At 37.0% G+C, this 14756-nt stretch overlaps 1 protein-coding gene across 1 annotated transcript; it reads right to left on the bottom strand.

Annotated features, from left to right (window-relative positions):
- Positions 1-11345: 11345 nt before the first annotated feature.
- Positions 11346-12547, bottom strand: LOC104108208 (uncharacterized). The gene is made up of 2 exons (XM_070193927.1): positions 12226-12547; positions 11346-11854 (listed from the first exon to the last, which is right to left on the bottom strand). The coding sequence occupies exons 1-2, from the start codon at positions 12545-12547 to the stop codon at positions 11346-11348; spliced, it is 831 nt and encodes a 276-aa protein (XP_070050028.1).
- Between the last annotated feature and the right edge of the window lie 2209 nt (positions 12548-14756).

The following is a 14756-nucleotide window of genomic DNA, read 5'->3' as shown; positions in this document are numbered from 1 at the left end:
TGCATTTTGAACTTCTTAGGAATGGGCAGTGGGGCCGCGCTCGGCTTCCAAGGTTGTTATGAATATTTATCGATATCCACTCCCTTAATCACAGGTGGTACGCCAGGTATTTGTTCTATGCGATCGTTTTGCTCTTTCATCTGTTTCTGCAAAGTTAGTACCAAATTTTGTAAATCAGAGTTATTTGGTGTACCTGACCTCCAATCACGTGATTCATTGGGAGTTCCCCCACTTCCTGAATTGGCAATCTCATAATAAAAGCTTGGAGAACATTGTTTACATGTTCAGCGATCAATTGTTTTAAAGCATCTTGCTCGACAGTCTTCTCGTCTCCATGTTGTTCATTTGTGTGAGATGTGGATCTTTCAGGTGTTCTTTCTCGAGAATAACGTGGAGTTTCCTGTGGTGAAGGAATTGGAGGAGATCCTCCCTCCTTTTGGTTATTTTCGTTGACAGTTGACATGATTTGGTTGTGAGAAAGAAGGATTTGGAAAGTAAAAAGATTATCAGTTTGCTGGTAACAGAACTAATTTGTTTAACCAAAAATTAAGATTTTTAGTCAAAGCATATTCTTAGAAGAAGGCGGGTTACTGATAACCAAATAATTCCTTACTTCCTCAGTAATTCACTTAAAGTTGACAAAAAGTAGCTAAAAAGAAAGAATAATTGATTGCATTGAATAAGCAAGAGAAAGTGAATATATTTCGATAGTACTCAGAACGTATCTTTACAAATGAGATTCTCCCCCCTTATATAGGAGTTTACAAATATAACGTTTTCTCCTACTTATGGCGGAATCATTATGAGCTTTAATGGCATTAATTGTCCGTTATGATTGGTAATCGTAACTGTCTATGAAGATTTTATAACGATTCTGATTCCCCTTCTTCATTAATTGTAGGTCCGTGAATCTTCCCTCTTTCTAGTCTTGATTCATTCCGCTCGTGCCTCTTCAGTAATTGTTTTAGGTTCGAACGTTGGTTCTCCATTATCTCGTGGGTGTTTTCCTCGTACCTCTTGCGCTTCATACATCTTTTAAATGAAATATGCCGGTTGTCATTTTCTCATTGTTCCACGTATCAAGATCTGTCAGCTAAATATAATTCCACGTGTATCATTTATTTACCACCAATACATTCCTGGTTTGATTTGAGTCAGATTTACCTTTAGAAACCAATTATGTGAATTTGTTAAATTTATAAACAAAATCAAACCAAATATAATTGTTCTTTTATTGATTTCGATTTTTGTCAGACATAAAGTTTGTCACTTACTTTTATATGCAAAATTTTCGATCTTTAATTTTTGTGGGGATTGTTTTTTCAGTTTTTAATTTTTTTTCTTCTTTATCCTTATTCGTACGTCATGCTATAAATGTTATTGTATTAGACTTTCGCATGGAGGAACGACGGAATAATATACATTATTTCCCTGTTATATCCATCAACTAGTAAAATCACTCGCGCTTTGCGCTATACATCAACGTATTTACAAAGAGATCAGCAGACTAATAATGAACTTATATCATCTCTTTTTTTTTTTTTTTTCTGTGAGATAGAAAACACTTTTAAACAATACATATTTGGGTTAATTCACATGTTAGTTCATAAATTTATTTATTTAGAGCAAATACTTATATGCAATGCTATATATAGTTTATTATACATTACCAAGAAAATTATTTATATAATTAACAAAGATTTAAGGAGATTCAAAAAATAAAAAAATTAAATTATAATTAAAATTGCATAAATTTCATTTTAAAGCTACTAATTACACAAATAAAAACATTTAAATTTATTAGTTCTAAATTAGAAGATCATATAAATGAAATACAAAGTTTTTTATTAGCATCAAATAATCATTAGGAAAGACTACCGCATCTTGTCATTGCAACATAATTTGAAAATCTTTGTGTTGTATTCATGCTCTTGGAGGGTACATAGATTTCTAGTATATAAGATAACTATAAAATTGAGAATAGAATATTATGATTGAGAAAACCAAGAGGCCAAACTCTTACATTCTCTCTTGTAAACGATAATTGTACAAATAACTATAATTGTAAATGGAATTAAAATTTGAATAAAACATCAATATATTTATTGAGGGACAAAATATATCGGAATGGTCAAATATTCCTTCTCTCTCCTTATTTTTCTTCTTTATGAACGTGAAAGTGAACCTTTAATTTTGTTATATACTAATAGTCTAATCTATATATCGATAAATTTTCTTTCAATCAGAAATTAGAAAATAATATATATATATATATATATATATATATATACACACACACACACACACACACACATACATATATATTATTTATTTGTTAATTGAACCTTTGTTTATAAACTCAAATTAAAGTTAAAAAATAAATACTGTATTATTCTAAAAATGCATTCATTGAGATGCTTATCTTATTGAGTAACTACAACATTATATTAAAGAAAACGACACACTCATTAAGGAATAAAAACCAGAAAGTATTTACATACCACTCAGGTTTATAAAATATTAGTTACAAACTTAAAAAAAGAAAAATAATCAAAACTAATCTTGTGTAAATACTATAATTAAAAAAATGATTGTTGCCTCACAGTAGTTGTTCATGCATTTCACTAATTCTCAAAGCAGAACATTATAAAGGAAAAATTAAACAAAAAATCAGTTAACATAATATACTTTAACAAAAGAAGGAAGCAAAACTAATTGTATTAAATCCTAAAATTAAAAATAATTAAATCCTATATAGTAAACTGTTATATTTTTTCTCTTTTCCTCAAAAGATGAGACCGATTTCAATTATTTACAATAACACAAACAAAAATCTAGTGCATAAATTATGGTCTGTATTCTATAATTGTCAATGAATGGAATAAAATATTATTAATTACCTTCAAAATGGATTGGGTTGATGCTTGACTTTCTTGGAGCATCTTCAGAATGATGGCTGCAAGTTTACAATTGAATCAGTGGATAAAGGAAGTAAAATGAAGAATTGGCACCGGAAAAGGAAGAGAAAGCCAAATTGGGTTCATATTTAGTAGTCTTCAATTTATCAAGAGACAATTGAACGGACACATTCTTTCACTTCCCCATAGGCAACTACTCTTAATTAATATGCATGTAGATGCTTTAACTTTGAAAGGACGCACTCTTTCATTTTTCGGAAGGCATATAGCACCTAAGCGTAAACGGCGAAAACATGAATGAAAGTCAAAAATTTGAGAAATTAGGAAAATGTGTATTCTCGTTAAAGAGGCTGTCACATCACCGGGTCAATGCCCCTCAATTTTATATATATATATATATATATATATATATATATATATATATATATATATATATAGATTTTTATAAATCAAATCATACATCAATCTTTCAAAGCGGCGCCTAGCATAGCCTAAGAGAGAAAAGTATAGAGAATTCCATCTCAAAAATAAAATGTTAGGTAATAAATATCAAAGCTAGAATCTCATAATCAGCAAGCACAAGTCAAAGAACAAAGACTTGCTGTGGAATATAGACTGCAGTCTCCGGAATCCCCGCGATGAAGAAGGCTAGATTTTCAACACGCACATGCCAGAACTGGCCATGCAAAGCAAGATCTTAACTACTCGCTACTGCAATACTTCCTACCAGAAAATATCATATTATTACAATTAAGATACAAAATAAAGTGACATTAAAAATTAATTAGTTATAATTATTGGTGGTAAAGTGTATAGACGTGCAAATACTTATCGTGCATTTAAATTGATTTGATGTATAAATATCGAGTGTAAATAATTTTTTTTCGTTTCAGAATTAGGATATGAATGTATGGACAAAATAGAAAATTTGGGTCACTCGTGATCCTCAACATTAACGGACAAATTTGTTTAACCGTAAAATGGTACATGTGAATTTATACGTGATTTATAGACAAGTGAATTAATTTAATCCAAAAATAATAGTTGAATTAGATAAAAATATAAGACTTAACCTTGAAATTGAAATAAAACGACAGATATCTTAGTCCCGGGCGCAGAGCTACCAGAGGCAGTAAGGACAATATAAATAAGCAAGAAAATAAAATGTTATTGAGCTTTTGATAGAATATAGTGTATGCTTGTTAGAAAAGTCGTGTCCCTACAATGATGGTGGAGCACATTATTTATAGTGGTACCTAGGGAACAATGTCCTAGGATCAAGCCCCTCTTAAATGACAATTATGAGGGTCATTGAAGAGTGTGTAATGGTAGGCAGTAAATGCCTTATTCTCTGCAACGGACCGTGCACTTAATACTATAGAATATTCTTCATTAAATACTACCAGGTGGTAGACATTTACTTCACCTCTATAAGTATCATTCTCTCCGATAACAAGCGAAATCATTACCATCGGACCCGACTGTCTTCTGTCTTCGGCTCCACGTGTCACTCTCTCATGTTAACATTAAATATGAACATATTTTACCCCATACAGATAGCCCCCTGCTTTCCGCTGGCATAACTTTGTATCACTGGGAAGTTGGTAGAGACACCTTTTTTGGAGGGAAATTCTCTGACCCCCTCTGAAAAACTTCTGACGGTTGATTAGACGCACGTCTCTTCGCATTTAATGCCTCAAAAATGCGCCATCCCACAATTTATCATCGCTTTTGCCGGTTATCGAGGTAATTAAGGCCATGAGTTTAGCCTCCTATTCATTTACTTATACGCATCAAACTTCTTCATTTACACTTCATAATTCTCCAAACTTTCTCAAACTCTCTTTATTCAACTCGTACTTTATTTTCAACCTTTCTTTAACCTTCTTCTTCAAAGAAACTCTTCATTCCTTTATGATAAAAATGGTTTCTTCTTCAAAAAACCCTAGTTCCTCAAAGAACAAATGTAAAACCGATGATGCTGCTCCTCCTACGGTGAGCTCCATCATCCCAAGAAGTCTTGTCACAACTAAAAACTTCGAAGAGAAGTTTCCTTCCGCTAACTCTCGTACATGGACCGTTGGCGTGTACCCTTCTTTCATCCATCCTTCCAGCATTCCCACTGTGAAGGAAGACTATCATTGCCAAGATTTAGACATTATCACTCCTAATCTGGCGGAGTGGATAGCCCTACCCAAGAAGGGGTTCACGTACTTTTATACGCATCCCTTCACTTTGGGGCCATTCTCTTTGAGCGGGGAGCTTGATTCCGTTATTGTGGAGTTCTGCACCCGCTACCAGGTGTGCCTGGAACCTTCTGTGTAGAGGACAGTCGCTTGTCTTTGACGTTTGTGCTAGGAGACGGGAGAGGATCTAACCCTAGCTCGATTAATGAACCTTTATTCCCCCAAGATTTTTCGCGGAGGAATGATAAATTTCAGCAAACATGGCCATCATGCTCTGCTAGCTAGCATGGTTGATGACAACGAAAGTGGATGGATGGCACGGTTCGTTGTAGTTTCCACCAAAGACATCATTCCGGCCATAGCTTCATCCTTTCCGGAGTTGTGGAACCGTACTCGTAAGTTCATCATTTGTCTCTTCTTCTAGTTAAAGATCATCCCATGCTGTTATCGATTCTTCTTCTTTCATTTATTTTAGCGACTCGGTGGGTTCCACCGAGAGTTGAAGGCTTGGACCAGTGGGCCCAAAAGATTTTGGACGTTACTACGCCCGAGACCCGTACGTAGAAGGAACTAGCCCTTAAATACGGGTGAAAGACCAAAAATCATGGCAGGTTAAACGCATATTGTTTTTTCCCTTTCTTATAAGAAAGTTGATTAACATCTCTCTCTTGTTGAATTCTGGTCTACCCCAGGATTCAGTTGTCATCCCCGAGGAGGACGTTTTGGCTAATCTTGTTGATGCGGCGAGGCTGCTTCAGGAGGCTTTTAACTGAATAATTGTCTCCGGGCTTGCTTCTGGTGCAAGTGCTTCTTCTCGGAGCCCCCTGCCGGAGAACAAGCAACCAAAAAGAAGACGTTCCTCCGCGGTTGGGGAAAAAAATAAAAAGGCAAAGAATGCTGCACCCGAGTCGTCTCCGGAAGTTCTGGTTATAAGCCTCGCGCCCGAGCCGGCCATAAATACCATAGTGGTCGACGATGATGGAGAAGCTAGCGAGGAGGGGGCTTCTCTACATATAGAATATGACAACCTTCCTCAGCTCAACAGAATGCTCAATCTGTTGAGTCGGTTACACCAACCGAGGATGATGCCTCGACGCTCTGGGGGGAGTATGATATGGTAGAAAATGCCAACTCCCTTTTTCGAGTCCCAGTCACCGCGCCTGGTATCGTGAGGCTGAGTACCGGGTCCCTGCCATCTTCAGTTGATGAGCAACCAACAACCAGCACTGCATTTGCCGCAGCTGCTTCGCCATCAGTTTCATATCCTTATTCACCAACTCTGCCTTCGCTACCAACAACTGCTACATCATCTTCATCGATTGCAGCTGCCCGAGAGGAGGATGTCCCTCTTCCCTAGTCCCCAGTTCATGGGAATTTGGGGCAAAATTATGTTGTCCTCTTCGAAGATCCCCAAAGGAGAATAAGTGTTACCCTCTCGGTCTCTACCGAGTTCCATCTGTTATCTCGACTGATGGAGCTTGCTAACTATCTGAATCCTTTGGCTTCAGAAAAAGATAGGGATAAGACACAAACTCTCTCAAGAAAGTGTTTGTTGAACAACGCAATGCACAACGCAACAACGATATATTCTTCATTTCCTCTATTGTTTCTTCTATCTTTGTTATGATAGGGTTTTGAATTTGCATTTTTGTTTTGAATGCCAACTTCCTTGTTTCCGAGGGTCTTCAAAGGCTGATTCGTGATAAGGAGGAACTTACCTCCGAGCGGGATAAACGTTTGGCCGAGCGAGACCAGACTGTTGATCGCCTCTCAGAACTAGAAGCACGAGTTGCTGAGGTCGTTGAGTTGGAGGCTCGTTGCAATAAAGCGAGCAAGAAGTAATGACCCTTAGCCAAGAGGTTGCCCCATTAAGGGCACAATTTGAATGTCACGACCCAAAACCACGTAACCGGCACCCGGTACACTACCCGACTCGAGCTAACCAAACCATATGATGCACCCAAATCATATGCATGAAAACCAATTTAACTGCAGAAGCTCCTTGAAAATCATATACATTTTCAAGTTAAATGATAAAATATTTTCCAATTCAAAATCGCACATGACGCATTTCATGATAATAACAATGAGACTAAGTAAAATAAATATACTTTTATGTATGTCGTGTACAACCCCGTTACTATAACTTTTCGCAACTATCTATGGAGCCTCTATACCAAAGAATAGAACCAGCGGTTGGAGTAATTCCAACAAAACAAAATAAGGAAGAACATGATAGATACCATGAAAGAAAAGTGGTGCTTCATAATACCTCGGAAAGAGAGTCATCCTAGCCTGACCGCATGCCACGTATCATACATTATCCTAAAACATATAAAGTAAGCAGGGCCCTGGAGGGCCCCCTCTAAGGGCTGAGTACACCACATCGATACTCAATGAGTGTCATAGACTCTCTCTAACTTAAGTTCTTAGGACAAACTTTATAAAAACAATGCACCAATATTTGATAGAAAATGATAAGAAATTTTATCAATTCACGACCCTTGTTATTTTAACAAAAACAACCAAGTTAAATATAACCCACAATATAAACTTTTAAAACATTTACATCAATCCAAGATTTTGGATAAAATCATACAAATCATTCCATTTGCTTTAAGTCATCGAAATCACTTTCGGCTCCTTAGGCCTAAACATAAGAAAATCATCCTTATCTTTCACTGGGAGTACTATACCATCACCGGCATAAGAAGGTCAACTAGTTTATGTACCTAGAGGCAAGTATCATATACCCTACTTGCTCAGGTTGTCTCATCGTAGTGCCGTACGTATCGACTCAGCTATGCTAATAATAGCACAAAATAGTACTCTCTCGAGGGAGAGTACTCTGCCGTAGTCTATACCATAAAGTGGCCATCTACGCCTACACCGACACATGTAGTTTCATGACAACGAACACGATATATCCGAAGCCAATCTCGGTGAACACAAGTAACTCCTAAAATATTTGATACTTCAAAAATAGATTCATAGCATAGTAGCCTCAAATGATCTATTTTTATCAAATCATAGCATTTATAGAAAATCTAAATCATTTGAACAAAATTTAAATAAATAACCTTTACATGCTAAAGCCTTTAGCAATTTACATCAATCTTTAAAAGATAACATAAGTGCCATTTTGTTCATTAATTTTCAAAAGAAATACTTTCCACGAAAACTTATCTTTAGCACTCAAATATGTATACTCTTGTAAATACGTAGGTTTTGATAAAAATTTATAACATTTACCTTGAGTGTCATTTTACCAACAAGATTTAAAAATAAAGTTTTATAAAACAGTATGACACTACACATGCAACATAATATTTTAAAACATGGAAACATCCGTACTTGTTTGTCCCCACAAGCATGAAAGCACATTTGCAAACAACTTAAGTATTAACTCGAAACATGCTTTTAGAGAAAGTCCCTCAAGAAGAGTAAGTTTTAATCAACTTACCTCGCTTTCGCTTTATTAACATTCACAAGCTTTCAATCCTCCTCCATCATTCCAATGTTGATTAAAATGCTCAACATCACCAACAAGTCGATATCTACAATTAGATATCCTAATTACATCAGAATATGACCTAAGATATTGATCAACATCCATATATGACTCATAAGTTGGCTACAAGCCTCCAACAATTCAAATCGCCAAATAGTTTTACATGCTAGACCATCCAACTTCATTCTTATGTTTTAATACCTATTCGAAGTCATTAATGATATTACATCAATTATCCATTGCCACCAAGTTACTATTCATCGTCTTCCATAATCAATACTTGCAAAATATACAATTCGGATGATTACTTAGTTTATCACTTCCATCTTTTGCTAACAAATAATTCCATAGGTTCATTGTATTCATAAATTTCATCGCCAAGATTACCATTCATCTTCTCTCTTATTTTCTCAAAAGCACTATTCATGCCATGAACTAGAGTTTTATAATCCAATCTTTCAACAATTAAAACTTGTATTAAATGATTCAAATACCTCTAACTACTCATAATAAACGAGTTTGAAGCATTGGAATTACTTGTAGTAGATAAATCTTGAAAACTCACAACTTTGGTGATTTTTGTGTTCTTGTGGATTTGATGATGAAATCTAGCATTTGGATGTAATAATAATGTTAGATATCATGTATATTGAGTAATAATCAACCCAAAATATCATTAACAACTTACCTTAGTTGATTGGACTTGATTTGAGCACAAAATCGTCTCTTCACCATCAAGTACCCTAACCCCCAATACACAAAATACTCTCTTCCCTCGATTTTGTATTTATAAGTCCAGATTTCTGGGTTTCAGATGCGGCCCTGGATACTTCGCATCCCCACTTCACTCCTTTTTGATGCTCGGATGCGGACCTGGATGCTATGGCAGCATTTCACTGCCAGCCTTTCTTTCGGACGCGGCCAGGATGCTTCGCATCCGCAGACTCTTCTGCCAGCCTTTGGTAAATTGGTCATAACTTCTTGTAGGAATGTCCAAATGACAAATGGTTTGAAGCGTTAGAAACTAGACTCAAAGATCTTTTATTTGATAGGTTGTTCATCACATAAATCCATATATATATATATATATATATATATATATATATATATATATATATATATATATATATATATATATATATATATATATATATATATATATATATATATATATATGCTTGTCTAAAGTATGGTCTTGTGCGTACTCATTTGGAACTTTAGTCTATCATGTAATTTCCAACTTGACTTGGACTTAGGGCTATCCTTAAACCCCACATCACTTATAATATGTATTATAGAGTTATTATCATATCCAATTGATATCCATCATATTAATAGTCCTGGTCTTCACATAAAATAATATAATTAGCGCACATCAACTTTCTTAATAGCACTTAAATACTTCAAAATATTTCTGAGGTGCTATATTGAAGAAACTAGGTCCAAATAGGTTGAAGTCCATATTATTATTTTTGCTGCATCCGATCGCGAGGCTACATCTGCTGAAAGATTGAGTAATTTGGAGGCATCCTCAAACTCCAAAGTTGAAGAGCTTGCTACTGCCGAGGAAAAGTATGTTCGGTTGGAGGAGAAGCATAAGAATATCATAAAGCATATTAAAATCTACAGCTCCACTGTCCGTGAATTTGATGTCAGCCTCCGATCCATGAGATCCGCGCGGGACAACCTTTCTGATGAGGTTGGCCAGCTTAAAGAAGAACTTCAACGCCGAGCAGCTTCCCTCATTGTTAAAAAAACATATGCTATGTACATCATGAGGAGAAAAATGATAAAATAAATTTATTGTTCAGACAAGAAACAAGATAGAAATAAAAGGACTTTACTTTATTTCTTCCATTTTCAAAAGTACAAAAACATTCATTGTGCTAAAAAGAAATTGCCATTTCTTGTGGCTAACTTGTACAACTTGTTTTTACGGGGCTGATCACGCCGTCCCCGGTCCCGATGATATAATGATGTTTCCAATTTTCGTATTTCGATCGACGTGGTAGTCATTGTTGCCGTATCCTTTTATCACTCCCTCCAATGTTAGAATGCGAAGAATGCGAATTTGAACACTAGAAGTTTTGCTTCTTCGAGGATTCCACTAGTGAATTGCTAGATAATCTTTAATTCGATAGCAAACTTCACTTCCCCTTAGGAATTTATGCTATCGTGCCAAAGATTATCGAACAATCCCCCAATGGCTTGCACTTGTGAACGGTCGGGTAATCTCTGTTCGACAGCAAATTTTACTTCCCGGTAGGAACTTTGCTATCGAGCAAAAGACTATCTAACCGCTTTGTAGTGGTTCTTTGCTTGTGTGCCTTTTCATTTAAAGGTCTTACTACTACTGCAGAAGCTTCCTTCGTAATATGCTTTTTGTTACTGCCTCGTTAAAAACCTTACCAGAAAAATCCAATTGGGACAAAAACTAGACAAAGGGAAAAAGAGTGTAGCACATACTTTCAGTACATACGATGTTTATCAGCAATAGTATCTCTTGAGGTGTGCCACGTTCCAGTTGCTTGGGAAATTTTCTCCATCTTGATTTTCTAACTCGTATGACCCTTTCTCGGTGACAACTGAAACCCTGTAGGGGCCTTCCCATGTTGGACCCAGCTTTCCCGCATTGAGCTCCTGGGTGTTTTGAGTTACTTTCCTTAAAACCAAGTCTTCTACTTTGAAATAACAGAGGTTGGCTCTTCGATTGTAATATCTCTCTAATCTCTACTTTTGGGCTGCCATCCTTATATACGCCAAGTTCCTGCGTTCCTCGAGCAGCTCCAAATTGACTAACATTGCTTCATTATTTGCTTCTTCGTTTGCCCGAAAATACCTCAGGGTAGGTTCTCCTACTTCCACCGGGATAAGGGCTTCTGCCCCATACACAAGAGAGAAAAGAGTCTCCCCCGTGCTCGATTTGCCATTTGTTCGGTATGCCCATAGTACACCTGGCAGCTCTTCGGGCCATTTACCTTTAGCTGCTTCCAATCTCTTTTTGAGATTTTGTATAATCACCTTGTTCGTTGTTTCTTCGTGGCCGTTTGTGCTCGGATGATAGGGTGACGAAGTGACCCTCTTGATGTTCAAGTATTCAAGGAACTTTGTGACCTTTGCGCCTATAAATTGCGGCCCGTTGTCGCATGCTATCTCTTTTGTTATCTCAAATTTGCAAATTATGTTCTCCCACAAGAAATCCACCACTTCACGTTTACCGATCTTCTGATAAGGACTTGCTTCAACCCACTTAGAAAAATAGTCAGTTAAAATCAAAATAAATCTTACCTTATCGGGGGCCGGTGGCAGTGGTCCGACGACATCCATTCCCCACTTCATGTACGACCATGGTGACAAAATTGAGTGCTGTGGCTTTGCCGATTGATGTACCAATAGTGCGTATCATTGACATTTATCACATTTTTGAGCATAAGCTTTGGCGTCTTGTTCCATCTGGGGCAAATAGTATCATGCCCTAATCAATTTTAATAATAAGGAATATGCGGATGCGTGATTTTCACAGATCCCTTCATGGACTTCTCGCATAACATAATTAGCTTCGGAGGCTCCCAAACATCGGGCCAATAGGCCTTGGAAAGATCTTCTGTACAATTGACCCCCTTGAAGCTGTATCGAGCTGCTTTAGTGCACAGTGCCCGAGATGCCTTAGGATCTTCCAGAAATTTCCCGTGCTCGAGGTAGTCAATAATTTTGTTTCTCCAAACCCAGACCAAATTAGTCGCGTTAACCTCGTAATAGCTATCTGCGTCCAATACCGAATGCATAAGCTTTGCTACCGTACCAGATTCCAATCCTTTCATCTTTGTGGACGATCCAAGGTTAGATAGTGCATCTGCTTCTGCATTCTCTTCCCTCGGGATATGCGTAATTGACCATTCCCGGAACCGATCAAGCAGAGTCTGGACCTTCATTACGTATTGTTGCATGCATTTCTCTTTGGCTTCGAAGATCCCGTACACCTGGTTTACCACTAACTGGGAGTCACACTTGATTTCTTTGACCTCAGAGTCTAGTCCTCGAGCCAATTAGAGCCCTGCAATCAAAGCTTCATAATCCACATCATTGTTAGTCAAAGGAATAGTTCTTATGGCCTGCCTTAGGGTTTCTCCCGAAGGCGTGGTCAGTGCTATGCCGAGCTCGGACCCCTTCAAGTTGGAAGCTCCATTCGTGAATAGGGTCCAAACTCCTGATGTCGATTCTGACACCATCACTGCTTCTTTAGTAGCCAAAGGTAACAAGCCCGGAATGAAATCGGCCACAATACCGGCCAAGACTTGTGACTTAATCGCAGTTCTAGGCTTATATTCTATGTCAAATTCATTCATTTTTATTTTGACGGCCCTATTTGGCCAGCCTACCCGAAAGTTTGGGTTTATGAAGAATATTCTGATGACATCCACAACACACCTCAATAAGAGTTATGGTACAGTCGTATGCAATAATAATTACCCAACTATGAGTCGGGGTCGAATCCACTGGGAGTCATAAGGGGTGTCAGGAGTATATATTTGAAGTAAGTAAATGGACTACCTAAAATTGCACTTCCATAACAGAGTTTTGGTTTCTACTTCTACTATTATTCTAATGATAACAAGTTACGGTAAATAGACTAGAGATGAATGTTTTTGATGTTTTACCAAGTAGTTTAAAGGACTAGGGATGTGACCATAACTTAGGTGTTTGCCTAATGGGATAAATTCGTTAACACTTTTCTTGTTGATTGGCGTGTATTATAGCTCTCAACTCTACGTTACCCACTCAATACCTCTCTGTCAAATAGTAATTTTGCCTAATTTGGCTTTATCAAATCCAAATGGGTATCAAGCAAAATAATTGATATGAGCTCAAGTCGGGTTATTACTATCTCTAGTTTGAACCCTTTAGTTAGGCTAATCAATCTCTCAATTAACCTAATTTCTTGTTAGCTAAGTTATCCTAGACTAGGTCCCTCTTTGTCAAGTAGAGACTATGTCAAATAGGCATGAATAAATGTTTGCAACCATTAATTCTAAAATTGAAGCATGAACTAAGCTAAATAATCATCATTCAATCATAAACAAGCATTAAATTAAATACCCATAAGGTTTACACACTAGGGTTGGGTCACAACGCTAGTAAAAATCTAGCTACTCATAATGGAAATTGAAGAAAATAAAAAAGAAAAGCTAATTAAACTCATAATGAAAGATTAAAATGATGAAATCCTATGTTGAAACACTAAAATAATGTCAAACTTCCTAAAGTAGTAAAAAGAAACGGCTACAACAGCCTTTGATGTTCAAACTTGATCTAAATTTGTGGAACTCGTCTATTTATAGTGGGCCGAAAATTGCGAACAAAAATGCCCCTCGGGAGGTTCTGCAGCCGCATAATTCATGTGCGGTCTGCAGATTTCTTCAGTTGGCATGAAGGTGAGTTTCCAGCCGCACATTTTTGGATTTTGGCTGCAAAGCAACTTTTGCGGCCGCACAATTCTTGTACGGTCCGCACTTCATAAAGGCGTCAGGACTTGGTCTTTTTTGCATATTCTCTGAACTTTGAATCTTTGTCAGTGAAAGCCCAGTTTTGCGGCCGCACATTGCTGAAAATTTTGTTGGGTTCTGCTGCTTGGTTTGCGGCCGCAGATGAAATTCTGCTGTCCGCAATTTCTTCCGCGTTCTGCGGACCGCACATCTTTGCTTTTGTGCCCTTTATTGCCTTGTACTTAGGAACACTCTTTTTTGAGTCGGATTTCATCATGGGAGACCAAACTTCCAGCATTCCTGCAATTTGTACAATTTTATTAGTTTCGGGAACACAATTCAATACTTTCAGACTAAAACAAAAGCTAAAAGGTGCTAATAAGCAGTCAAAATCCCCACTAATCAACTCCCCTAAACTTAAGTCCTTGCTTGTCCTCAAGCAAATAAATTAGTTCCCACCTCCAAAAGTTAAGGGTCATTTCAGTGAGTCAAAAGTGATCCATTCACACATCAGTTAGGACCAACAATTACCCACACTACTCATGTATTATCAACAAGGTGACAAGTTAAGCATTCATGCACATATAGTTCTACTGTGACATTTGAGCTTAGAGAATTGACTTTACTCATCAAGGATTCTTACTCAATCATGTAGGCC

Source organism: Nicotiana tomentosiformis, chromosome 2 (assembly GCF_000390325.3).
Source record: "Nicotiana tomentosiformis chromosome 2, ASM39032v3, whole genome shotgun sequence".
In the NCBI taxonomy this organism is placed as follows: domain Eukaryota; kingdom Viridiplantae; phylum Streptophyta; class Magnoliopsida; order Solanales; family Solanaceae; genus Nicotiana; species Nicotiana tomentosiformis.
The sequence above is the reverse complement of the archived record's forward strand: the minus strand, read 5'-3'. Positions and strand labels throughout refer to the sequence as shown.